The sequence below is a fragment of the Tachysurus fulvidraco genome, chromosome 18 (assembly GCF_022655615.1).
Source record: "Tachysurus fulvidraco isolate hzauxx_2018 chromosome 18, HZAU_PFXX_2.0, whole genome shotgun sequence".
NCBI lineage: Eukaryota > Metazoa > Chordata > Actinopteri > Siluriformes > Bagridae > Tachysurus > Tachysurus fulvidraco.
The window spans coordinates 16,614,807-16,642,762 of record NC_062535.1 but is presented as its reverse complement, the minus strand read 5'-3'; the positions used below and the strand labels follow the sequence as shown (position 1 = coordinate 16,642,762).

Sequence of the window (27,956 nt, the reverse complement as noted above, 5' to 3'; positions counted from 1 at the left end):
ACAAAGAGGAGATATACAGTATGGATGTGTTAAATGAGGACATAAAGGTAATTGGTGCGAGAGTAGAGGATGACGAGGATAGAGTTAGGTGGAGACAGATGACCCCTAATGGAAAAATACGGAAGAAGAAGAAGAAGAACAGTATAGTGTGTTCTGATTGGTCCAGAACAGTACGGTATGATTGGCTGAGTGCCGTAAGCCTGTTCTGACTAATTATTATGAAATATGTGCAAATGTCACACACTATGCCAAACTGAAAGCATGCAAATATCTAAATTGTCTTTGTATTCTATGGCATTTTGATTACTGTTTACTGGAACTACGAGGCTCAAACCTGTTCAGACTGTCAAACATTGTCCACGGTGCAGTCATTCCCACACTTATTATGCTTTGGATCATACAGAGTGTAAATTTCACTCATCTTAAAAAAAGATTCATGATTCAGCAAAATTTTTTAATTATTAATAGAAGGTTATACACAAACCACCAAAGTCTCTGTGACACAAACAACAAGTCACTGTGATCTTAATACCACATGAGAGTTAAGACAACAAATATACACAGAAATATACACATTTATACATATATTCAATCTCGTGTCAAAATGATCAACTGGCTGTGTAGCTTATATGTGTAATGACCTGTAATTACAACCTGCATAACATGTTCATAATGCTGACATAAGGCACATAAGGTTATAATAATTTATGAAAAGGAATTTGATTTTATAGCCATATTTATAATGCATTAAATGAAGTGTTAACAGTATAATGCATTATAACACATTATAAACAACAATATCAATATAGAGCAGAACTGCAGACTGATGTATTGATGCTCAGCGATAAACGAGTGTTTAAAAGAACTCATAAGCTGCATTATGTAAATATTATAGAAGTGGAATGTAGAAGTGGAAAACTTGTTTTTGGTACGTGTGCTATAAAATGTTATAATCTTTAATTATTTAGAATAATAAATATAGCTATGAAGTGTAAAATGCCTGTTCGTGAATCATTATGTGTGTATACAATGCATTATGAATGCTTTATAACATGTTCCACTTCATAAAGTCTTACTGCTCATGTCAGGGTTTGTAAGATGTTAATAGCCTTGTGACACCTTCATAACACCTTTAAGTCCTGAATAACATTCACATTGTGGATTTTCTGCAGCCAGTAACAGCCTTTAATCAGAAACAGGTTTGTGTTTATCGGTCTCGTTTCCTCAGTCTGCTGTTTATACCATAAAATAAAGCCTTGAGAAGACCTTCCCAAAGTTATCAAAAGCTCAGTCTTAACGAGATTTGAATCTAATAATTTAACATGATTTATTCATCAAACTTAAAAAGAAGTGATTGTAATGAGCATTAGCCCCACTGACATCTGCCCTATTATCATTTGCATATGCAGCACATGTGCTGCTGTAAATGTACAAGTATATAATCACCATGGATACGATATGATTAAGAATACAGGCTATTTATTTCCTGAAAGAATTTCGCCGTAAAAATAATCCCACTGGAGTTTTCATAGCAGTGCGTTGAGGGTCGTACACGTCGTCCTGGATTGTTCAGTGGCACAGAGCATGACTTCAGTAATAACGACGGTAAACTGTAAAGGAACATCAGAGGAACACAAAATGAGTCATGTGTGTTACAGGTTTTGTTTATTAAAACTTCTCTGGTAATCAAGATGAACGTAAAAGCGCTCCATCACTTCTACACTCACCCATGGCATTAGCTGCAGACTGGATGAATCGAACAGCTGGAGATGGAGACTGGACGACATGAACAGTTGGAGCTGGAGACTGGATGACTTGATAAGCTGGAGCTCGAGAATGGACGACATGAACAGCTGGAGATGGAGGCTGGACGACTTGAACAGCTGGAGCGGTAGCCTGGACGACTTGAACAGCTGGAGCTGAAGGCTGGACGACTTGAACAGCTGGAGCTGGAGCCTGGACGACTTGGACAGCTGGAGCTGGAGCCTGGACGACTTGAACAGCTGGAGCTGGAGGCTGGACGACTTGGACAGCTGGAGATGGAGGCTGAACGACTTGGACAGCTGGAGCTGGAGGCTGGACGACTTGGACAGCTGGAGCTGGAGGCTGGACGACTTGGACAGCTGGAGCTGGAGGCTGGACGACTTGGACAGCTGGAGCTGGAGGCTGGATGACTTGATAAGCTGGAGCTGGAGATTGGAGCACCACAGGTTGCTGAGGAGCAGGTTGGACCACTACTTGCCTCTGGTGATGGGTTACCACCTGACTCCCGCCGGCATGGACCACTTTATAATTATAAGAATACATGGATGCAGATGTGCCTGTGGATAAGCGTAAAAAACAGCCAGACAAACAAAATCACTCAATTACAGTTTTTACGTAGTTCATCGCAGTTTTGTCTCACTCATCACACAGGCAGCCTGGAGTCTATCTGAGGAGACTCGGGCACAGGGTAAGGGACACTTTGGACGGTTTGTCATAGTGCATGTCTTTGTACTGGGGAAGGAAAAAGACATGGAGGAGGAAGATGAAGTTTATACTTTTTGTTTTATTTCAACCAATTAGGATAATAATAAATTATTTTTTTTCTTTCAAAACTTAAAGGTAGGGTCTCCGATGTTTGAGAAATGCTCAGAAAACTGAGTCGGGACCACAAGCTAAAAAAAAATAAAAACAAACGTGTAGCCAATGAGCAGAAAGGGGCGTGTCTTGTCAATATGAGCGGAGAGAGTGTTCAGTGCGCATGTGTGACATTAGCAGAAAGCGGTTTTAACATTGACTTGGAGGATAAAAACAAATAAAGCAAGCGAAGAAAGGCTTACGATAAGGACAAGAAGTAGGACATGTTAATATAGGATCAGCTTTCCAGCGCTAGAGAGATCTGAAGGAGCAGGAAGTTGGCCACATATTCACAGATTGGAGTTTCCCGAGTCAATAACTCCAATATTGACAAGACCCGCCCCTTTCTGCTCATTGGCTACACGTTTGTTTTGATTTTTGTTTTGTTTGGTGGCCTAAAGCAGTTTTCAGAAGCATTTCTCAAATATCGGAGGCCCTACCTTTAATACAATAAAAGCAATATGAGCATTAAAATGCAATAAAAGCATTTTAAAAATACAATGAAAGCAAGGTGGATGTAAATGTAGTGGAAATCGGGTTAGCCGTTAGCTTGTGCTGTCATAGCCAAGGCTTGGCTAACTGCTAACCCGATTTCTGCTACATTCCCTTGCTTTCACCTTAGCAAAAGAAAAAAGAACATGATCCTGCTGAAATGGAATCTAACAAATTTCATTTTATAATATCAGGTGACCAGTGCGTCATTTTACTGCACATTTAAAAACAAATATTGTCAAAGCAGCATAATTATATTGCATTGTTACTCCTTATAGTAACACTATAGTAAACTCTATCCAGAATTACATGGTTATACTGATGTATCATCATGTTTTTAATAATTATTTTCCTTTTCAAAACATCAATACTGGATCTTTATACATACATAAGAAATAATTTGTGTCCAGTGTAATATATAATTTATATTTCATTTCATCCTTAATGACTTTTTTAACCAAAAACAGACATTAAACATTTAACAGAAACTTCACTAATAATCATCTTGATCTTGAAAATTTTGTTGTCAAATAGCTACACACAGACACACACAAACACACACAGACACACACAAACACACACTTACCTGGCTTTTACGTTCTGTTCAGTAGAGAGTTTGACGGTACTCTTCTCAGAGCTATAACGAGACTAAAAGATAATACAGATAAACCTTTTGTGTATGTGTGTGTGTTTGTAGTGATGAGTGGGTGGGTCACAGGTAGATTCCGTATTGAAACAGAAAGTCAGATGCCTCAGTGCTATGTTGCTGAACAGGTTCCTCAGCATTTTTGCAGAAGGAAGTGAATTCCATCAGAGAACTTTAGAGAAAGAACTAAAGGCCTGTTTACCTCAAGCAGCAGGTCACGTGAGTGAGCACCGGCCCTTTGCCCCTGTGATATGCTGAATTTAGGAGAGAGTAGAGAGAGACAAGTTTCACTTTTTAACACAAGACTTTTGTGCTTCACATTAATCCAGCATGACAATGTCCCAGTGCACAAAGCCCCATGAACTCCATGAAGACATGGTTTGGAGGTTAGGGATGGAGTGGAAGAACTCAAGCACTGACTCTGACTCAACTCCACTGAACACGTATGGGATGAATTGGAACTGGAGTCTTCTCAACATACCAGAATGTTATTTTACATAAGAGTGGAGGTCATCATTACTGTGAAGAGTTATCTCGGTGGTCTTAAAAGACACCAAGACCAAACCTACTAGTCTATCAGTAAACATTCATTCCAGGTGTTGTCATGCCTGAACACTAGGTCCCCTTAAAAAACAGGATTGCTTTTTTCCAGATGTTCCCAATGACTCTGGGTATTGGCAGGGGTTTAGAGGATGAGGAGAGTGCAGATGAGTATGGTGAAACCTGGAAAACAGGTCTGGTAGCATTTTTCTGGTAACATTTTCACTCAGTATTCCATTTAATGACAAAGGTACATCTAAGTCTATGCAAACTAAAAAACATCTCAGCTGACACACAAAAAACCCAAGTGTGTGCCAAGTCATGGACATGCTTTTTAGGACACAAACCTTTGGCACTGAGGAGCAGGAGAGTGTAGTGGACTATGGGGACCACCCTAAATCCCAAAGATAGATAGACAGAGACAGTGAGACAGTGTGTGGTTTACAAGCATTTGGGTTGTCTGGCAGGAGAGAAATGAGAAGATCATGGTGAACTCTATAAACCCCACTGACTGAGGTTTATCTCCAAAAGGACAGGGTCTATGTGAAAAGCTGTCTGAGGGGTGTAAGCTCTCGGATGTAGAGAACTGGTGGACAGAGGTGGGCCAGGATATGGTGGAACAGGAATGTTTTCCATGGGCAAAGAACTTAAGAAAAAAAAGGGGGTTTAATTTAGATTATATACACTGTTTTGGTGATTCTATCTCTTTCTTATACATATTTCTAACATGGTACCTGTTATGCGAGATAAAATCCTGGGGAGCACTTAGGAGAAGCGCGAAGCTGAACATACACACGGGAGTGTCGAGGAATGCACAGCCGAACCATAGATAATAACGGACGGTGAGTGAGGGTGAGAGAGGGGTATATACTGTATATGGTTGGGTGATGAGTGTGTAACGAGAGTCAGGTGTGTGTTGTAGCGATTTTGGCTCGCGAAGCAAGGTAAATATTTATAAGCAACTATAACGTGTTATAGTGACTTCTAAATATTTTAACCTAAGTTGAAATTAACGGTACTGGAATTAAGGTTACGCTTATTTGGTCTGTTCGTCCGGCGAACAGGCCATGTACCTTTGTTAATTCTATGAAGGCGGTATCTTCCCGGCCAAGAAAGATTCGCTCTCCTTTTACTGTATACCGTAATTTAAATTAAATTAACTTAATAGAGCATGTAGTTCAGACCAGATATTGCAGGTACCTTAATTTGTGAGCGAGACTCAGAGACAAATCACCTGTGACTCAAAATTATGACATTTAATGAATGAGACAAACACAACATAAAACTAACTACACAAACAAACAAAAGAAATAGGGAAAACGAAAATGAAAATAAAATAAAGCAAAAGAAATTAAAATTGGGGAAAGGGAGGAAGAGACTGGAAAGAAGAAACTAGAGAAAGGAAGGAAAGGAGTGGTAAGCTTAGACTTCAAAATTAAATCACACCCTAACTGGGAAATCGTCACAGAAACTTAAATTCACCTTAAGATTCAATGAAAGATTCCTACTTAAAATTACGTTGGTAGAGGAAACGGTTACTTGCATTGGCTTACTGCACAAGAGTCCGGATGCAACAGAGAAATCTCTGAAAAGTCAGTTAGGGCGGGGTCAGACGTTCTTCCAAGTTCTCCTGAAGATCAGAGCAGTTGTTGTTTTTGGAAGTGAAGCTTGCTGGAACTTCGTTGAAGGAAGATGGAGTCGTCTTGAAGCTGTTCCGAAAGTCTGACCACGGATTAGTGGTGTTTGTGACAATTTAAAGGTCACGAACTCCACCCATCTTTGGGAAGATGACCAATACTTCGGTCAGGATTTTAAAGGGAAAAACTCCCTTTGTTTCAGGTGTCTGTGGGCGTGGTTTAGCTATCAAACTTTTAGATGACTTTAAAGTTTGATCCAGGGTGTATTAAGATGGTATGGTGCCTTTCGTGCTCAAATAAAATACACCAGTGCTTGAAAAATGAGTAACCGATAATTTTGTGGTCATTTGGATACTAAACATGAAGGGTAATGACGGTATGAAGGCAGCGGTACATTACATACATAGATCATTAATCAAGGCAAAGATAAAGGCAAAGAAACAAAAATGAAACATGAACAAGATGCACTTTCATTAGGGAAGTAAAAAGAAAACAATAGCTTCGTATACATTCTGACATCAGACCTTAAAGGGTCATACGGCATTAGAACAGGTATACATTAACATGCCATGATCAGTATGATATGATGATAGAGTATAACGGATGTTAAAATACAATGTTGTTTTCTGACACATGAATAAAATACACCCTTGTCAGGAAATTAAGGAGCAAATAATTTTAAGTCAGGCAAGCCTTAAAAGAAGAAAAACATTACAAAAAGGGTTATAAGAATGAGAACCTTAGAGTACCTTATCTTGGGTTTTATTAGTAAACGGAATGTCTCATTGTGTTGTGTGTGTGTGTGTGTTCTGTTTGCTGGCCCCAATGATCCGCATGAGGTTATCTGGTCTTTGTGGAGACTCCAGACATTCGGGAGCCAGGTGTGGGTGTAAAACTGGGTTGCTCATCGGTTAATTGAAGAGCAGATGTTGAAATTTAGGGTGCCTGGGACATGAAATCTAAAATGACTGGTACAAGACACTACAGTGTAGTTAGTAAGCCGGCGAGCAGCTCCTTGCGGGCGGGGCACGCACAGGAGAAGAATCAGGGAGCTCCCTGACACCACCCCCTCCCCCAGGGGCAGCACTGGACACCCTGACCCTGTGACGAGGACGACCTCTAGCTTTGGGTGTCGGGCGGCGCGGGTCGGCAGCATGGAACTTATAAAAATGGAATGGTCCAGCACATTCTGCCGGGCCACCCAAGACCAATCCTCCAAGCCGAAATCCTTCCAGGCAACCAGGTATTCGAGGTGACGCCCGCGCCATCTGGAGTCCAGGACTTCCTGCACCGTGTAGATGCCAGGCTGAGCTACAACTTCTGGCTGGACGAGCGCCGCGGGGCCACCTGGAGAACGAGAGATAGGCGAGATATATGGTTTCAGCAGGGACACATGAAAGGTTGGGTGTATGCGGTACCTTGATGGCAGCTCGAGCTGGTAGGACACGTCACTGATCTGCCTGGAAATCCTGAAACGCATTGGAAAGGGGTGAGGCCCGTGGAGTCCTGCCGGAACGAGTTCTGAGCATATTCCTCCCAGGGCAAGAAACAAGCCCAATCCCCCTGATCCTGGCTGCAGTAAGTTCTCAAGTACCGGTTCAGCTCCTGAATCTCACGTTCCGACTGGCCATTGGACAGCAGGTGGTAACCTGACGTCAGATTCACTGAAACCCCTAGGAGCTGGAAGAAAGCACGCCAAACCTGAGACGAGAACTGGGGCCCACGGTCTGAAACTATTTCCTCTGAGAGACCGAAGTTCCTGAAAACATGGTGGAACAGGGCCTCGGCTGTTTCGAGGGCCGTGGGCAGGCCCTTCAGAGGCAAAAAGTGGCAGGCCTTGGAGAAGCGGTCCACCGCTACCAAGATGCACGTGTTACCCCCTGACCATGGCAGGTCAGTCATGAAGTCGATCCCTAGGTGTGACCAGGGGCACTGAGGGACGGGGAGTGGCACCAACTTGCCGGACGGGCAGGTGGTGTGGTACTTTGGCCATGGCACAGGTGGCACACTCCTGGACGTAGCGGGTAACCTCCTCTGCCATCCTCGGCCACCAGTAACACTCCTGAATGAGCTGAACTGTCCTCTTCTCCTCTGGGTGGCCTGTGCCCGGTCCCTCATGGACCGACTGGATTAGCCCACAATGGCAGGAGGTGGGGACAAAGACACGTCCCTTGGGGCACCCTCCGGGGGCGGGCTCCTGGATGGAGGCTGCACAGATTTTGCTGTCCACGTCCCAGACAATAGGCCCCATGACGAGCGTAGGAGGAAGGACGGGGCCGGATCGCTGTGTTCCTCAGTCCCGAACACCCTGGACAGGGCGTCGGCCTTTCCATTTAAGCGCCCCAGCTCAGTAGGTGACGTGAAACCGGAAGAGCGCCCAGCCAGCCTGCCTGGGATTGAGTTTCCGGCAGGTACTGGAGATTCTTGTCATCGGTGATCACGGTAAACGGGTGCTCTGTCATAGTTTTGTTCTGCTGCCAAGAGCTTGTGTGAGAAGAAGGCGCATGGCTGGAGTTGTGGTAGGGTGCCTGACCGCTGGGAGTGAGCAGCCCCCCCCCCCTTCGAGGAGGCATCTACCTCAACCACAAAGGGCCTCCGGGGGTCTGGATGACGTAACACGGGGGTGAAGCAGAAGCGCTGGTGGAGCTCATTGAATGCCCCCCTGGGCCTCTTTGGTCCACTTCAGGGTTCGCGCCTTACCCTTGAGGAGAGAAGTGAGGGGAGCGGTGATCTGGCTGTATCCCTGGATGAACTGATGATAGAACTTTGCGAAGCCCAAGAAGTGTTGGAGCTCCTTAATCGTCTCTGGGACGGGCCAGTTCCTTACTGCTTTAACCTTCCCTTCGTCCATCTGTATTAACCGTGTACTGATGATGCAGCCCAGAAACTGCACCTCCTCCCGGTGGAACTCACACTTAGAGAGGTTAAGGTAGAGCTGTAGGGAACGAAGTGCCCCTAGGACCTCACGTACGTGGTGCTCCTCCAGGTTCTTTGAGTAGATCAAGATGTCATCGATGTAAACCATGACATACTTTTGTAGGTAGGGTCGAAGCACTTCGTTCATAAACCCCTGGAACCCAGCTGGAGCGATGGATAGGCCGTACGGCATGATCCAATGTTCGAAGTGTCCGGAGGGCGTGATGAAGGCTGTCTTCCACTCGTCACCCCTCCTGATGCGTACCAGGTTATAAGTGCTCTGGAGATCGAGTTTGGTGAACACCCACGCCTCCCTTAGGGCCTTCAGAGCTGCTGGAAAAAGCGGGAGAGGGTAAGGGCGAGGAGAGATCTGGGCGTTCAGCTGTCTGTAAACTATGCAAAAATGCAGGCCCCCATCCTTCCTCCCCACAAAGAAAAAGCTCGAAGCAGCCGGGGAGGATGATTTGGTGATGAACCCCTGCTGGAGGGCCTGCTGGATGTACTCCTCCATCGCCCAATGTTCTGGAACGGAAAGGAGGTAGACTCGGCCCTTGGGCAGCTTAGCCCTGGGCAGCAGGTTGATGCAGCAGTCCCCGATCCGGTGAGGGGGGAGACGAGTAGCCGCCTGGGCACAGAACACGTCCTTGAAGGCCTGGTACTCCTTGGGGATCTCTGCCTGTGTCGATGTCGTGGCTTCCTCCACCCTGGTGGTGCCTTTCATGGCTCTGGGGAACCTTGATGGAAGCTGGGAGAGGCAGTGTTCTAGGCAGTGTGTACTCCATTGCAGAACGTCGCAGGGGTCCCAGGAGCATGATGGTTGAATCGTGAAGCACCATGAACCAGATTTCCTCACGATGGAACAGCCCCACCTGTAGAGACACTACCGGCACACAGTACTTTACCTAGCCCAGACCCAGTGGGCATCTGGACGGCTAAGTCCTGGGAACCCCTCTCTCGGGGGAGCCGTAAGCTGTTGAGGCAGGCTTGAGAGATGAAGTTCTTTGCCGAGCCGGAGTCCACCAGAGCATTCAGAGAGAGAGATAGAGAGAGTGGGAGTTACTGTAGAAGTGTCACAGTGAGTGTGGACAGAGTAATATGTCTGTAGAAAACTCTACTGTACTCACTGCTGCACGAGCAAGACGCGTGGGGCATCTGGTGATTGAGTGGCACGGGTTCCCACAATACAGACAATTGCCAGAAGCCAGACGGCTGTTATTTTCCCTCCGGGACAGTCCAGCTGCATCGGTTCGGTGTTGGAGGCGATAGTTAGTCCAGGTTGGGCCCCTGGGGTTGGTTTGAAAGCCGGATTGAAAGTAAACAGAGTTTATTATGAAAAATACGTAACTCGCAGTAACTGTGTAATCCGGTGGTGCGCCGTTGAAGCGAAGCCCACAAAGTTCTGAGTTAGAATGAAATGCAGTCTGTGTAAAATCCTGGGGAGCGCTTCTAAGAAGCGCGAAGCTGAACATACACACGGGTGTGTCAAGGAATGCACAGCCAAACCATAGATAATAATGGATGGTGAGTGAGGGTGAGAAAGGGGTATATATATGGTTGGGTGATGAGTGTGTAACGAGAGTCAGGTGTGTGTAGTTAGTAAGCTGGCGAGCAGCTCCTTGCGGGTGGGCATGCACGGGAGGAGAATCAGGGAGCTCTCTGACAGTACCATCCTAACAAGCCGGTCTGTTATCATTTAGAATTTTTTAAGAATTTATAGCATGTCTAGATCTATGCTACCCAAACCACACTTGGTATGGATGTACATTTGTCTAGACATTGTTATTACCACCATTGTCAAGTCCAAGACCAGGGCTAGCCAAAATCAAGTCCAGACCGACTCATAACAGAGTCAAGATCAAAACCATAAACTGTCAATTCCTTTTCAAGCCCTTTTGTTTCAGATATTTCACACCAAATTTGTAAATTCTTCTGAGAATGATGGAGAACCTTACAGAATCAACCTGGACAATACAGAAAACACCACAAACAATATTTTGTAGAAACTCTCTTTTTAGATCAAGAACATTTTAGGGATACCAATGACCGTTATCAAGGCAAGTCTGAGTACAAATGCCAATAACTCAATCCAGAATATGTCTTGAGCGCAGACCCCTAGAAGACACTGCAAGACACTGAGCAGGACACATACTTATGGTGTTGACATTCAGGAGACTGGTGATTATAAGCACCACACTACCAGTCTAGAACTTTTGGAACTTGAGGTTTAACAATCTGATTATTTTGAACACATCTTTACTACCCTACTCTACTGTAATAACATTTTTCATTGGGATATGGAAAATGAGTGCAACTGTTAACATGTCAAAGCTTTCTGTAAGGAGATGTGGATGGAAGGAGTCTCCAGTATCAGAATTTTGAAACAGGCTGAGGTAAAGTTATAACATTTTTATGACAGCAGGTGGCGGTGATGAACTAGCTGCTAGAGGGAGATTTGTGTATAACATTCATAAGAGCTAAAAGAGAAGCATTGTGCGATGTGTTGTTCTACTGTCTTCACTTTCTCCGTATTTGCATCATTTTAAACGTTTCTCAGCTTTGTCGCAGCACTTAATCTGGTCTCCAACATTCGATGTTGCTCATGTTGTCGCAAGTCTCAGCTATCATCCAGGAGACCAGATTAAGTGCTGCGACAAAGCTGAGAAACGTTTAAAATGATGCAGATTAAGTGCAGATTAGTGATAACGCAGATACTCACTTTGTCAATTGCCTATAGTATGTTTGTGTTCTTTATTTTTTCGTTCCAAAACTAATTATCTCAATTCTGCTGTAGCTTCAGAATAGAGGAGTTTACATTTCTTTGCATTTTCTCTGTAACATGACATTTTGTAAAAAAAAAAACCTCAGTAGAGAAAAAAGCGAGACTGCTGAATAGCTGGAGTGTCAAAGGAATAAAATACCTTCAGACTAATTCCGTGTGGGGAAGATAACAGGAACTCAACTTCATCACATTAGCAATAATTTTTAATTAATAACTCTAAGGAAATTCTTTAATAAAAAGCTCTCATTATAATAAAAATCTTCCAATAAAGTTACATTTAACTCTAACTTCACTACATGGCACCAGTTAAACATAGACCACTACTACTACTACTACTACTACTACTACTACTACTACTACTACTACTACTACTACACACACACACACACACACACACACACAACACACACACACACACGTACCTGTGTTTTCGATAATGAAGACAGATCAAGAGCAGATATTTGGATGTGTTTCCGAAGCAAGCTATCAGGAAACTGACAAAACCTTTATGGTGTTAGAGAGATGAGGAGAGAGAGAGAGAGAGAGAGAGAGAGAGAGAGAGAGAGAGAGAGAGAGAGAGAGAGAGAGAAAGTAAGAGTCAAATTCCCCTCTTAACTCTCATACCACATGCCACAACAAGAAACAGATGAACCGAACACAATAAAACTCGGATGATACTGAGCTCTATGACAGAGGTGTGAGAAGTGAGGTCTTTTCTCAAGTGTGAGACCTCATCCACATCTCAGGTGTGTGTAAAGAATCAGACAGTCTAAATTTACCCAGAGAATATTCATTCATTTGTGTCAAATTTTCAGGCAAATAAATACAGACATATACATATAGATGTCCTAGTTTTAGTTGTTATTGACTTTACCATGCTTATTTAATACTCAATGGTTATTCCATCATTTTTGGTTGCTTTTTTTATGAAGTAAGTCTTGTTGTTTCTGCTGATTTATTCCTATTTTTTTTTACATTGTAATAAAACTCTAATTGAATTTCACCAGAGTGAATTTCTCTGAAAGCGCTGAGTGAAGTATGAATAAGATATTTACAATAAAGGAAGAGGAAAGAAAAGTGTGAAGAGAAAATGGGGAAAAATGAGAAATGGACTGTTACAGCGGTATAAATGGAGCTCACGTCATGGCAGCTTTGGGCCAGCAGAGGGACCTCACACACACACAAACACACACACACACACACACACACACACACACACACACACACACACACACACACACACACACACACACACACACACACACAAACACACACTGTAACTGTTATCAATATTCTATCAATCAACTGATTTGAAAGTGTCACCTCACCAGCTCAACTGAGTTCACAGCATCTCCTATTTGAATTCTCTGCTACATCTCTTTAGATCTCTTCATGGACACTAGTGAGAGAGACATGTGATGAGCGAAATGCAGATCATGTGCTTACAATTTAAATCTATAAAATTTAGACAGATTTTCATTTTTTTAAAAGATTTTCCTTTATCTTTCTCCACAGCTGAATCAGTATCAGTGCATGAGTCTCCACCTCTTCTTCCACACAGCATGGCGTTCGTTATTGATGCCCCTGCACAACCTGTCATCATTGGACAAGCTCCACCTCCACCTGTCATCATTGAACAAGCTCCGCCCTCTGTTGTTGTCCAGGCTCCTACTTCTGTGGGTAAGATTTCTGCAAAATCTCAACAGAGTGGCTCGTAATGTAGAGTGAACTGTATATAAACAAACACACAACACACCGACCAACCAAACACACTGACAAACAAACCACACAACACACTGACCAACCAACCACACAATACACTGACCAACCAAACAGACCAAGCTAACACTCAACACACTGACCAACCAAAGAGACCAACCAAACACTCAACACACTGACCAACCAAACACACAATACACTCACCAACCAAACAGACCAACTAAACACTCAAAACACTGACCAACCAAAGACACAACACACTGACCAACCAAACACACAACACACTGAGCAACCAACCACACAATACACTCACCAACCAGACAGACAATACACTGACCACCAACCACAATACTCTGACAACCAAACAAACCAACCAACCACACAATACACAGACCAATCAAACACACAAGACACTGACCAACCAGCCACACACTACACTGACCAACCAAACACACAACACACTGAGCAACCAAACAGACCAACCAACCACACAATATACTGACCAACCAACCACACAACACACTGACCAACCAAACACACAATACACTGACCAGCCAAACAGACCAACCAAACACACAACACACTGACAAACCAAACGCTGATTAACCAAACAGACCAACAAAACACACAACACACTGACCAACCAAACAGACCAACCAACCACACAATACACTGACCAACCAACCACACAATACACTGACCAACCAACCACACAATACTCTGACAACCAAACAGAACAACCAACCACACAATACACTGACCAACCAAGCACACAAGGCACTGACCAACCCACCACACAATACATTGACCAACCAAACACACAACACACTGACAAATCAACCACACAACACACTGACAAACCAAACAGACCAACCAACCACACAATACACTGACCAACCAACCAATCACACAACACACTAACGAACCAAACACACAACACACTGACCAACCAACCACACAATACACTGACCAACCAAACACACAACACACTGACCAACCAACCACACAATACACTGACCAACCAAACACACAACACACTGACCAACCAACCACACAATACTCTGAAAACCAAACAGACCAACCAACTACACAATACACTGACCAACCAACCACATAACACACTGACCAACCAAAAACACAACACACGGACCAACCAAACACACAACACACTGACCAACCAAACAAACAAACCAACCACACAATACACTGACCAACCAACCACACAATACACTGACCAACCAAACACACAACACACTGACCAACCAACCACACAATACACTCACCAACCAGACAGACAATACACTGACCACCAACCACACAATACTCTGACAACCAAACAAACCAACCAACCACACAATACACAGACCAATCAAACACACAAGACACTGACCAACCAGCCACACAATACACTGACCAACCAAACACACAACACACTGAGCAACCAAACGGAATCATTAGTTACGTTTACCCTTCGTCATGTCTAGTCGTTGTTAAGTGTCGTCATTTGTATTGTTTCAGTTATTGTCTTTTTGTCTTTGTATTCATTATTTATTAAACCCCTTTCATTTGAAGCTATCCTGCATACGGGTCTGTCTCCTTCCTCCTTTGGTTGTGACAATAATATACATATATATATAAATGTGTATGGTATTTGAAGATTGTCCTTAAAGTGTCCATACTGGTGTGTGTGTGTATAAAGTGGCACTGTACTGTGCAAGTCCAGTTAAAGTGTCCTTAGAATGTCCAGGTAAGGTAAGGTAAATAGTATGTGGAGTGTATAAAGTGTATAAAGTGGCACTGTGCTGTGCAAGTCCAGAGTTAAAGTGTCAGTGACAGTCCAGAATTATACAGTATAATTACTCAGGAACCTTCTGAAATAGGTTGTGACAATTGTAGCTAAAATAACAAAACAAAACAAAAAACACACAAACTTTGTTTCAGTAAACAGTGAATGTGTGAAAGGTCCTGATCCCTGATCAGAAGGAGTGGCTTTAAAGTCAGCTGTGGGCCTGTGCTTGGTGTCTGTATTCAGGTTCAGTCGCAAGTATCACTCAGAAAGGACTGCCACGGAGCATAAAGGTAGGAAAGTGTGTGTGTGTGTGTGTGTGTGTGTGTGTGCATGTGTGTGTGTGTGTGTGTGTATGTGTGGGTTTGAAGAAGGCAACATACTACTTGCAAAATGCACATTTTTAAATTAGTACTGAAGTAATGAATGTACTTACTTTAATAGTTTCATTTTGCAAGTAGTATGTTGCCTTCTTCAAACCAACCATGTACTGACTTTAATAGTTTCATTTAATAGTACTGTGTGTCTTTTTTATTGTTTTGTTTTTTATTTGATCTTGATTTTTTAAATTATTTATTAAATGCTATCTGAATAAATCTTCTTAATAATTAAGAAGCACTCGAGAGTTTGCAGATATGCAAATTTCACTCTGATTTATTCCACTCAAAAGTACATTAAAATAAACAAACAAACAAACAAACAAACAAACAAATAAATATTACAATTTGTATGATCAACTACTAAGCTCATCTATCTATCTGTTTATTGACCAGCTCCTATATTATTATTATTATTATTATTATTATTATTATTATTATTATTATTATTATTATTATTATTATTATTAAGGTGATGATATGATTGTGTTTATTGGTGTGTTATTTGAGAAGTCTCCACATTTTGTGAATGTAACCTGTTACATTCATTGTGTTCTTATGTTCACACGGATACTACACACACACACACACACACACACACACACACACACACACACACACACACACACACACACAACCTGCAGATTTACATTCATGCCTTCTTTCTCTCCTTATCCTCACTCTCTATCTTTATCTCTTTCTCTTTCTCCCCCTCCCACCACCAACACACGCACACACTCACGCACACACTCACGCACGCACACACAAATGCACACACATACACACACACATGTGAGCCTGTTGTAAAATTGTTCTGTAAATGGGTCCATCATCATTGCATCTCACTGTCTAGGATCCGTCACATCTGTGTTTGCATTTCAGTATTTCTGTTTTTTTTTTTTCCCCTTCATCTTTCTCCACAGCTGAAGCAGAATCAGTGCACGTTAGTCTTCCACACAGCATGGCGTATATTATTGATGTCCCTTCACAACCTGTCTACATTGAACAAGCTCCACCTCCACCTCCACATGTCATCATCGAACGAGCTTCAAATCCTGGAGTTGTCCAGGGTCCTGTGGGTAAGATTTCTGCAAAATTTCATTACAGTGTCTCATAATGTAGAGTGAATTGTATATGGACAAACACCCAACACACTGACCAACCAAACACACAATGTGTATGTGTGTGTGATTGCAGTTGTTGCTTCTCCTATGAGATCTACTCCCACACAAACGAGGTGTCGTTTATGCCAGCAGCAGGTTGTTACAATGACTGAACCCGTCAATGGACTCCTCACCTGGATCATTTTTGCGGTACTCTTTATCTTTTGGTGAGATGTTACAGTCTTACACTATCTCTTACTATCTCACACGATCATACACTATCTCACACTCACACACACATACTCTCTCTCTCTCTCTGTCTATCTCACAAACTCAGACACACTCACACGCTATCTCACTCTTACACACTCAGACTCTCATACACTCGCACAGTCACACACACACACACACACACACACACACACACACACACACACACACACACACACACACACACACACACACTACCTCACACTATTACATTATCTCACACTTTCTCTCACTCTTTCTTCCGCAGCATCTGGCCCTTCTGCTTGATTCCTTTTTGCGTGTCGTCCTGCAGGAACATCAAACACACCTGCCCCAGCTGCAACAATGTCATCTACGTCTACAAACGGATGTGAGATGTTTCACAAAGTAAAACCTGGAGAACATCATTAAACCAATAAAAGGCTGTCATTTACAAAATAATAATAAAATGGAATCCCGTTAGTGAATAAATTAGAAATATTATTCACAGGAATGTTTTGCACTGTCTCTGGAGTTACTGAAATCTGTGCACTCAGCATGTTCTCACTTGAAAAAACTTTCAATAATCAGACAGTTACCATTAAATTGCTTTTCAGAAAATACATATAAAAAATGATCATATTATTTTAGGAAAATGATGGACTTTAATTTCATCTTAAATTTGGCTTGAATTATTTTATTACATACCTAATACATAATATTTATTTCATAAACCAATAATAAATATTGTATGTATTAATTATCTACTATTGCTTTATTATTTCACTCTAAGGTAATTTTTTTCTAAAGTCATCAGTTAAGTATTCAGAACAGTACAGTGTGTTCTGATTGGCTAAGAGCAGTAAGGAATGTTCTGATACCGATCAGAACACACTGTACTAGACCGTTGAATAGAAAGAAGGAACTTTATATATATTCTCAACCTTTTAGATTACGCTTTCAACCGATTAGCAAAATACTGCTACTTACTGCTAACTTTTCTTGCTTCAAAAATATTCACATACTTGAATATAAATAATGAATAGCAGCTCAATTCTAAAGTCAAGATTGAGTCTAAAGCAGGTCGAGATCAAGCGAAAGTGAGGCTCAAGCTCAACGTCTTTAAAAACCTTTTCTAGCCATGACTTTAGGTCAGTAAATGAAATTATTTCTTGTCAAATGAGATAAAATTCAAACATTAAGTCTTTCATTACCCTGACCAAAACTGTCCAGGTTCAAGATGATACTGAAGACCAGACTCTGCAGCAATTCTAGTTTAGAGGAAAGGGTATAAAATGATGGGAACGCTTTCTGTGACATTCCAGAAATATTTCCAGAAAGATGCCTCCATTCTCATGTCTGACAAAAGTGTTTGTTTAACTGATAATCTCACAGATAATCTTCTGAAAACAAAACAAAACAAAATTAAACATTACTGTATCAGCATGATATGTTGTGTCCTTTTTTAATGAAATTAATTAGTTATTTAATTTTTAGTTTCATAATCAAAATGTGTTCTGACTGGTCAAGAGCAGTACTGTGTATTCTGACTGGGCTGAGCATGTGCACCCAGTGCATTCTCGTGCCAATAATCAGGATCTTCATACCTGAAATACCTGCGATGTTAAGGATTTACAAGATGTTCCAGGAAGCAAATTGATGCAAAATAGAGAAAAAAGAGAAAAGCTACTGAAAAAGTTAAAGAAACAAGTTATTTGGCATTCCAAGAAGAAGGTTTTGTTTCACCAAAACCTTTTGAGGAGACTGAAACTGAAGATAATTTAATCAGGGGTGACTTAAAGCATTGTGTAATGTGTTCATCTATGAGTTTATGTTTGTTGGTTGGTTAGTGTCACGGTGTGACACGGTGAGACAAAGGTGAGTGAGGATCCAAATGCAGTTTAAGGATTTAATAAACAAAACACAAACAAACAGTAGGCAGGCAAAACAGATCGGGACACTGAACAGGAACAGAGAACGACACAGACCAAATGCAAACACAAACACAAACACAAACAACGACCAACAACAGGGAAGTGAACAGACAGAGTAAATATAGTGGACAGGAGCCAATAACAAAGCAGAGATGATTAGAGACAAAGACAAGACACCTGGGGAAGAGATGGAATGTGATTAGTGTCCATGGTGAGCAATGAGTGGGCGGAGCAAAACAATAAACATCAGGGAGAGACGGCAGACAGAAACAAGGGGAAAACACAGACAGACACATTACAGTTAGGTCCCTTTTTACACTTAACATTGCATGAGTGCATTATGTAAATGACCATTAAATTCCGTTGAAGTGGTTCTTCCCCCCCATCTGCATAATTTGAAGACAAATATTCAGTTGAATTTGGAGAAAAGACAAAGAAAAGGAGACTATTTATGTGTTTTTTGTTGAACGATACTTCCGCCTATATTTTATGTGGACGTTGTGGTTTTATTTGTTATATTTGAGTATGTGAGTTTCTTTTCACATATACCTTTATTTTGAAGTTCGAGAAAGGAAGTTTAGCGGCGCTGTTTGTGTATGGGGGCGGTAACCTGGGTTCTGAGCGGCAAGCGCCATTTTGAGTAATTAAAACGGATTAAAAAACTTTTGTGTGCTCACTGTACAAACGATTTTAAAGGATATTGTTCTACCTCTTAGTTCTGGCCGATGAAGGGCACAAGGTACAGCTTTAAGATAAACTTTGAGACTTTTAAAGTGTTTATTTTTATTACAAGCTGATGCTATTTGCTAACGTTTAACAGGTCGTTAACACATGGTTAGAATTTCAGTCATCAACACTTAATTCGGTATTATTGTTATGCAAAGTGACTTAAGTAAAGTTGGCCTCATATTCACAGATTCGATTTTCCCGAGTCAATAGCTCCTGAACTAAAGGGTGTTACTACACAAATAACACTTCGTTTTTATCGTAGTAATGTAGAGAGGCAGCTACAAACAAATTTTTCTCAAAATTGGCTTTCCTCCACGGTGGACAAAGTACACAAGTCTCTATGTGCAGACAACTGAGAAACAGATTCCAAGGGACCGTCTGCAAAGTGCAAAACCCGAAAAGTGAATAGGCAAGGCAAGTTTATTTGTATAGCACATTTCATACACAGAGGTCATTCAAAGTGCTTTACATAGAAATTAGAAAACAATTTATAAAAGTGAAAAAGAAATATATATGAAAAATAAGAAACACGATAAAATCATAACAAAAACAAATAACAATTAAAGAAAATAAATGGGATTTTAATAAAAACAGTTTAAAATATGTTAAAAAGAATAAAACAGGAGTAAAAGTGATTTGGATAAAAAGTGCAGTCAGTGTGAAGCAGCACAGCGCGCATTCAGTAAATGCAGAGTTAAACAGATGTGTTTTTAATCTTGATTTAAAAGTGTCTACTGTTGAAGCACATCTGATCTCTTCTGGAAGCTGATTCCACCTATAGGTGGCATAATGACTAAATGCTGACGCACCTTGTTTTGAGTGAACCCTTGGTATCTCTAACTGACCTCATCCTCATGATCTGAGTAGTCTGCTTGGTTTATATTCAATTAGCATATCTGTAATGTATTTCGGTCCTAAGCCATGAAGTGATTTATAAACCAGTAACAATACTTTAAAATCTATTCTAAATGTAACTGGAAGCCAGTGTAAGGACCTGAGGACTGGAGTGATGTGCTCAGATTTTTTGGTTCTGGTCAGAATTCTGGCAGCAGCGTTCTGTATGAGCTGCAGCTGTCTAATGGTCTTTTTGGGATCCCAGTAAAGAGTCCATTGCAATAATCCACCCTGCTGGTGATGAAAGCATGAACAAGTTTCTCTAAGTCCTGTCTTGAGACAAAACATCTAATTCTGGCTATATTTCTGAGATGGCAGTACGCTGATTTGCTTATCGCTTTCACATGACTACTAAATTAAAGTCAGACTCTAAAATTACACCAAGATTTCTGACTTTATTTTGTGTCTTTAGACCCCTAGAGTCAAGTTGTGTGTTAACCTCGAGAGTTTCATCTTTATTTCCGAATATAATGACTTCGGTTTTGTCTTTGTTTAACTGGAGGAAGTTTTGACGCATCCAACTGTTAATTTCATCAATGCACTTACATAGCGAGTCAATGGGGCTGTAGTCATTAGGGGACAGGGCTAAGTATATCTGGGTGTCATCTGCATAGCTGTGGTAAGCAATTTGGTTCTTTTTCATTATTTGACCAATTGGGAGCATATACAAATTAAAGAGAAGCGGTGCAAGAATTGAGCCTTGTGGGACTCCACATGTCATGGATGTCCACTCAGATTTATGGTTACCTATGTTCACATAGTAACCTCTCTCTTTTAGGTATGATTTAACCATTTGAGGACCATCCCAGAAAGCCCTACCCATTTTTCCAGTCTATGTAAGAGTATGGTGTGATCTACCATGTCAAAGGCAGCACTAAGATCTAGTAGCACCAGCACTGATATTTTACCCGAATCAGAGTTTAAGCGAATATCATGTATTATCTTTATGAGCACTGTCTCTGTGCTATGATGCTGGCGGAAACCAGATTGAAAATTGTCCAGATAGCCATTTGAGTTTAAGAATTTGTTCAGCTGATTGAAAACAACCTTTTCAATGATCTTGCCTATAAAAGGAAGATTAGAGATTGGTCTGTAGTTGCTAAGTATGGTTTTGTCTAGGTTACTCTTTTTTAGGAGAGGCTTAACAACTGCCATTTTTAGGGCCTCTGGAAAAGTGCCTGTGAGCAGAGAGGTATTTACTATTTTTAAGAGGACAGTTTCTAAGCAGTTAAGTACCTTTTTGAGAAAGGATGTGGGGAGGGTGTCAAGGCTGCAAGTTGATGCTTTAAGATGTTGTACTGTTTCTTCCAGGGTTTTTATATCAATTATGTCAAATTCTGAGAAAATGACAAATTTTTGAGGTTGTTGTAGTGAGGACTGACTGACCACATTACAATATGAGGCCGTATTGATTGCCATTCTGATATTACTGATTTTCTATAAATACTATAAAAACAGTCAATAACTTTACTGTACTACACTGTAAGGTCACCAAACTCATAACACACAACACATATGTCCTGACACGCACGCACACACGCACACGCACACACACACACACACACACACACACAAATTAATAAATGGAAATTAAACTAATACTTTGTATTTGTTTAAATTGTGGTCAGTGATCCTTACCAAACACAACAACTCTCCCACCATTGTTTTTTTTTCTCCCCGGGTGGGGGGTGGGGGTGGATATGTCATGCTTGCCTGTCTTCAAAACTTAAGAGCCCTGTATATGTACACAGATTGCAGTCATGTTTGATTGCTGTTTATTTGTTTGATAAAATATATAAATTAGTAATCAAGAGTAAAGTGCATCTGTTCAGCTCGGGATGCTACAGTAAGAGCTTGCCCTTACTCTGTAGAGTAAACGCTTTACCCGGAAGGACAACGGCTTCACCTAATACATCCTGCACACATCTGAAGGCTGTTTAATGACGTGACCCACCTGACTGCCACCAGTCACACTCACCTCAGCATTAGCACACTGGCACATCAAAAATGTTTAAATGTTTACTTGCTCATGTTTCACACCACATCTTGCACTAGTCTGCTACCAGTTGCTGACCTTGAATGCCTCCTGTTGCACGTGTACAATATCAAGGAAGCAATGTAGAGTCTTCATACCTATATTTACTGCTTGAGTGTATATTCTCTTGCGTATTTAAATTATAAATGTCTTGTTTAAATTGTTTAATGTCTGTATGGATGTTGCACCGTTTGACCTGTGAGACACGACATCTCGTTCCACTGTATGTCTCAACATATAGCGAAATGACAAATGAAGAAACTTGAACTTGAACTTGAATAAGAGGACTTTTGGAACTCCTGTAAAGAAAATGGATGCTTCTGAAAATAAGGACACAAACCAGCAGCTAGAGGCCCCTCATAATGGAACGGAAGAGGATGAGCTTCACCGCTCCAATCGACAACGTAACCTCACAGAGAAAATACATGCATACTGTATAAAAAAGAGGAGACCATGAAAAAGGAGAGAAGCTTGACTCAGCTATATGAACAATGGAAGGACTTGGCTCGCAACACAATGGAAAAGCTTAAAACAGACATCAGTGAGAGCCAACAGGTAACACTATTAATTCACTGCAGAAGGCAAGGGATGATGTCATGAATGTTTACTTGGAAATCAGAGATTACATTGCTCCATCCAGTGACACTAGACACAGGATTGATACCTGTGAAGCTGTAACAAAAGATAAAGATATCAAAGATTGTTTTTGGCAGAATGGCACGCTTTGAGGACTTTGACAGAGAAAATGTAAAACACAGCCTTTGCGAGTTACTCATACAATTCTGCTCTTTCTGTCTATGGTTCCACATCATCAAAGTCTACAGTTTCCTCCATTGCAGCCAAGCGGGCAGATGCAGTAGCTGAATTAGCAGCCAAAGAAGCCCAATACTCAATGATAAAGGAGATCGAAGCTCGCAAGTGTGAACTCGAAAAATTGAAGGATCTAAAAGTGGCGAGAGCTAGACTGCAGGCCTATGATAAAGAAATGACACAGGAAGGCAGCACTCATTCTTCAGACTCAAATGCAGCAGAACATGATATTGAAATAATGGTGCCGTAACATGTTGATCCATTTCCCATCCAACGTCCTACTGACATCACAGCAACATTCTCACCTCCAACATCTGATATATTGTATCTCACAGGAGCCATGCAAGATAGCATAACCCTGAACAGGCTTCCTACAACAGAACCACCTGTGTTCAATGGTGATCCTATCCAGTTTATTGAGTGGAAGTCTGCATTTGTATCGCTCTTTGGAGGATAAGCAATTCCTTCTGCCGACAAGCTGCACTATTTAAAAAGGTATGTTAGTGGGCCAGCTCGCAAGTCTCTTGATGGCATCTTCTACAGGAATGGCATGAGGCCTGTAAGGATGCATGGAACAAGTTGAATAAACGTTATGGGCAGCCATTTGCTATACAAAAGGCTTTCAGAGAAAAACTAGCCAAATGGCCAAAGATTCAGCCTAAGGACTCTGAAGGTTTCAGAGAATTCTCTGACTTCCTGAATGCCTGTCATCAAGCTATGCCTCATGTCAAAGGGCTTGAAATACTGAACGATTGTGATGAAAATCAAAAGCTTGTATGCAAGTTACCAGATTGGGCAGCATCATGGTGGAACCATCAGGTCACACAGACATTGATTGAGACTCATGACTTTCAAAAGTTTGTAGATTTCATAACCTTTGTCAATGGAAGCAGAGATTTCTTGTAATCCAGTCACCTCATTCCACACTCTTCGTGTCTCTGACCCCACTTCTGAAAAACGGAACCCAAAGGACAGTAAAAGGAACAAGGCTAAAGTCTTTCACGTTCAGACCGCTACAGAAAACAACCAAAATGACGAAAACGAACAAAAGTCCACTAAAGGTAATTCTAAAGTGTGTCTCTTTTGCAAAGACAGAAAACATAAGATTTACAACTGTTCTAAATTTACAGAAAAATCATTAGAAGAAAAAAGAAAATATGTAAGGGACAACAAACTTTGCTATGGGTGTATGAAGCCAGGACACAGCGCAAGAGATTGCCTTAACCGTTTATCCTGTGACTTCTGTAGATGTAGACATCCAACATGCCTACATGATGAAAACTACACAAGGAAAGTCAACTCTGCACCAGTCTCAAACCAAAGTGACACAGAGATAACTACTAGTACATCTCACAAAGTAGAGAATGTTGAGCCATCCACCAATACTTCCATGATCATGCCAGTGTGGGTATCAACTGAGAGTAATCCAGGCTCTGAAATACTTGTTTACGCTCTGCTTGACACCCAGAGTGATACTGTGTCTATCGACCTTGAGCTGAGCAACAAGCTACAAGATATCCTGTCCTGTGTGACTGAAATTGACAACCATGACTGCAAAGGATGTTTTCATGCCAAGTGAAAGGGTGTGTAAAAGGGAAAGGGTCTCAATGTAATAGGCTACAGTTCCAATGTTGTCCTCAGCTTGCCCCCTGCCTACACTAAGGACTCCATTCCAGTGAGCCATACTCACATCCCTGCTTGTGACACAGCACGACAGTGGAAGCATCTGTCTACAATAGTGGACAAAATTCCACCTCTGCAGGACTGTGAGATTGATCGGCTACATCTGCCCAAGGGCTTTGGCACCAAAACAGGTGATTTTGGAAGTAGACGATGAACCTTACGCAGTCCACACAGACCTGGGATGGAGCATTGTTGGTCACCTGTGTTCACACCATGAATCGCAACGCTCTAACCCCATCTGTCATAGAGTCGACATTAAAGAGCTCCCCCCAGTGACTCCAGCAGAGGTTATTAAAGTATTGGAGTCTGACTTCAAAGACGCTGGTGAACATAGCAAAACTGAGTCACAGGACGACATCCTCTTCTTGACCAAACTGCAGCAAAGCATAAGGAAGAACGACCAAGGTCATTACGAAATGCCTCTCCCTTTCAAAATAAGACCCCATTTGCCTGACAATAAGCAGATGGCCATCGTAGGCTCGATCATCTCAAAAGAAAGCTGCTAAAAGATGAAAGGTGTAAGGAACATTATTTGAAGTTTATGGGAGAAGTCATTGAGAGAGGTGATGCAGAAGAAGTTCGAGATAAAGGAAAGGATGGTGAGAAGTGGTACATGCCACATCATCGCGTGTATCATCCGAAGAAGCCTTGACTGTTCTGCTGAGTACCAGGGGACCAGCCTCAATGATCACTTGTTCCAAGGCCCAGATTTATTTAATAATCTAACTGGTGTTCTTGTAAGATTCAGACAACATCCCATTGCTCTTATGTGTGATGTTGAAAAGATGTTTCACCAATTTCATGTGAAAGAAGAAGACCGGAACTACCTTTTGTTTTCTCTGGTGGAAAAAGGGAAACTTAAATTCACACCCACAAGAATACCACATGAATGTCCATCTTTTCGGTGCAAGCTCATCACCTGGATGCGCCAACTATGCTCTAAAACATCTTGCTAAGGAGAGTGAGGCTATGTATCCTCTTGGCTCAAAATTCGTCACAACAAACTTTTATGTAAATGACGGTGTCACCAGTGTAGCCAGCAAAGAAGCTGTTCAGGTACCAAGAGAAGCTCGACATCTGTGGTCTTAGACTGCACAAATTTATCTCAAATGACAAAGATGTCCTGAACAGCATTCCCATTTCTGAGCGAGCCATTGTAGTGAAGGAGCTTGATCTCAACTTTGATGACACAACTTTAGAGAGAGCTCCACTGGCACATTGATTCTGACAGATTCAGATTCTCTGTTAACCTCAAAGATCAACCAGCAACACGCCGCGGCATACTGTCTACAGTTGCTTCACTGTATGATCCGCTGGGTTTTATTTAGGGCTGGGCGATAAATGATAACGAAGTGTATCGTGATAGAGACGTGATCGATAGTGATAAAAAATTTAATCGATAATATTAATATATATGATATTTTTTATTCTTTGTCAAAAGGAAACAGAAGTTGCGAAGCAAGTTTGGTTGCATTAACAAAGGAGCTCACTCTCTGGTAATCTAGCAACCTGGGGGAGTGACACTCTAACAGCCAATCATGTAACAGTATCATGTTTGGTTGCACAATATTGTTGTTGTGTGCAGGTGCTGGATTTCTTTTCAGTAACTGGCGACTGATAAGCAGAAAATGAGCCACAGCGACAGAGGAAATTGTAAATGAAAGAGGAAAATTCAGCTTGCCAGTGTGGCAGTTTTTTGGATATTATAACTAGGGCTGAAACGATTCCGAGTAACTCGATTACAAAAATTGTTCGAGGCAAATGCCTCTGTGTTTGAAGCCTCTTTTAAATAATTTTAAAGCTCACGCAATTACATATAAGCAGAAGGAGACGTGAGGAGTTAGCGGTCTTTTGATTTGAGGGTGCGTGCTAGTGCGGGCTGCAAAATGGAAGGGTGCGATAACAATGTCAATGAGCAAAGAGAAGAAACAAACAGGAGAAAATGACAGAAAATGTCCAAGTTTTGGGACACTATCAGAGCGTCTGTTTTCAGCAGCAGGAAACATTTCTTCAAAGCGCAGGGCAAGCCTCAATTCTGAGCATCTTGAATCCTTTTTTCGTTGCAATCACATGCTCCTTTAAAGAGTTTTAAAGCACACACGTACAGAGAGAGAGAGAGAGAGAGAGAGAGAGAGAGAGAGAGAGATTTTTATATTCTGATTAATATATATATATATGTTTAAAGCACTTGGTGGTAAACCATGTGTGACCGTATGAACGAGGTACGAGTGGTGATTGACACTCATGACCACCAATCAGTGTCGAGCAGGCACTATTTAGAGCGGGTTGGTTTTGAGCCTGGGATGCGTCACGTCCGTATCCTCCCCGTTTTCGTTTACTCTAGCGATTTCAGGTATGTGCTGTTAGCATGTAGCGTTGGCTAATTCGTTTTTAGTTATCTTTACTCGTTGCACTAATGGCTCGTTTATTGCACCCTTAGCCTGTCTTTTCATCACTGTGTGTGTCCCTGTCGGATGCTGTTCAGATCTGTTTACTGCCCACCTTTCAGGTATGAGGAAGTTGCATTATAAATCATGTCTAGCTTTAATGAGGGTCGGGTGGCGTGAGTAATGTGCAGTCCTTGTACTTCGGTTTAACAGCGGGTTATTTGAGGGCTGCGTATCCTGAGCGGCGAATTGATCCTCGTGAACTCCTTTATCCGCACTTGGTAAGTTGTCGGTTTTGCTAAAGGGAATTTCGGCGTGTAATTGTGCAATTACTATTAATTCTGTTTTTGTACTATTTGTTATAGGATTCTCTTTTCGTCCTGGCCATTATCACTGCAGTTTACGTTTTCCTCCACTGCGCGCCGAGTGACTAATATTGGCCTACAATCATTTAAAGGGACTTCTGCTGCTACCATCTGGATTCTGGGATAGTTTTAACTGACCTGTTCTGGTCTACTTTGGGGTGGACGATCGGGTATTTCTTGGGGCCGGCCTAAGAACGACGTGGCCACTCCTTTTTGAGTCCTGTCTCCCTCAAACTTTTTATAAAGTTTTCGGTTGCGTTGAATCGTGACTTCTATT

At 41.7% G+C, this 27,956-nt stretch overlaps 2 protein-coding genes across 2 annotated transcripts; one reads left to right on the top strand and one right to left on the bottom strand.

Moving 5' to 3' along the window:
• Positions 1 to 440: 440 nt before the first annotated feature.
• Positions 441 to 12,137, bottom strand: LOC113663314 (MAGE-like protein 2). The gene is made up of 5 exons (XM_027178526.2): positions 12,052 to 12,137; positions 3,960 to 4,011; positions 3,698 to 3,759; positions 1,728 to 2,321; positions 441 to 1,610 (listed from the first exon to the last, which is right to left on the bottom strand). Exons 4-5 carry the CDS (start codon positions 2,305 to 2,307, stop codon positions 1,591 to 1,593), a joined length of 600 nt encoding a protein of 199 aa, XP_027034327.1. The 5' UTR covers positions 2,308 to 2,321; positions 3,698 to 3,759; positions 3,960 to 4,011; positions 12,052 to 12,137; the 3' UTR covers positions 441 to 1,590.
• A 3,161-nt stretch (positions 12,138 to 15,298) lies between these two features.
• On the top strand, positions 15,299 to 17,307 carry LOC113663308 (LITAF domain-containing protein-like). The gene is made up of 4 exons (XM_027178522.2): positions 15,299 to 15,427; positions 16,435 to 16,590; positions 16,709 to 16,841; positions 17,132 to 17,307. The coding sequence occupies exons 2-4, from the start codon at positions 16,473 to 16,475 to the stop codon at positions 17,235 to 17,237; spliced, it is 357 nt and encodes a 118-aa protein (XP_027034323.2). The 5' UTR covers positions 15,299 to 15,427; positions 16,435 to 16,472; the 3' UTR covers positions 17,238 to 17,307.
• The last annotated feature ends 10,649 nt before the right edge of the window (positions 17,308 to 27,956 follow it).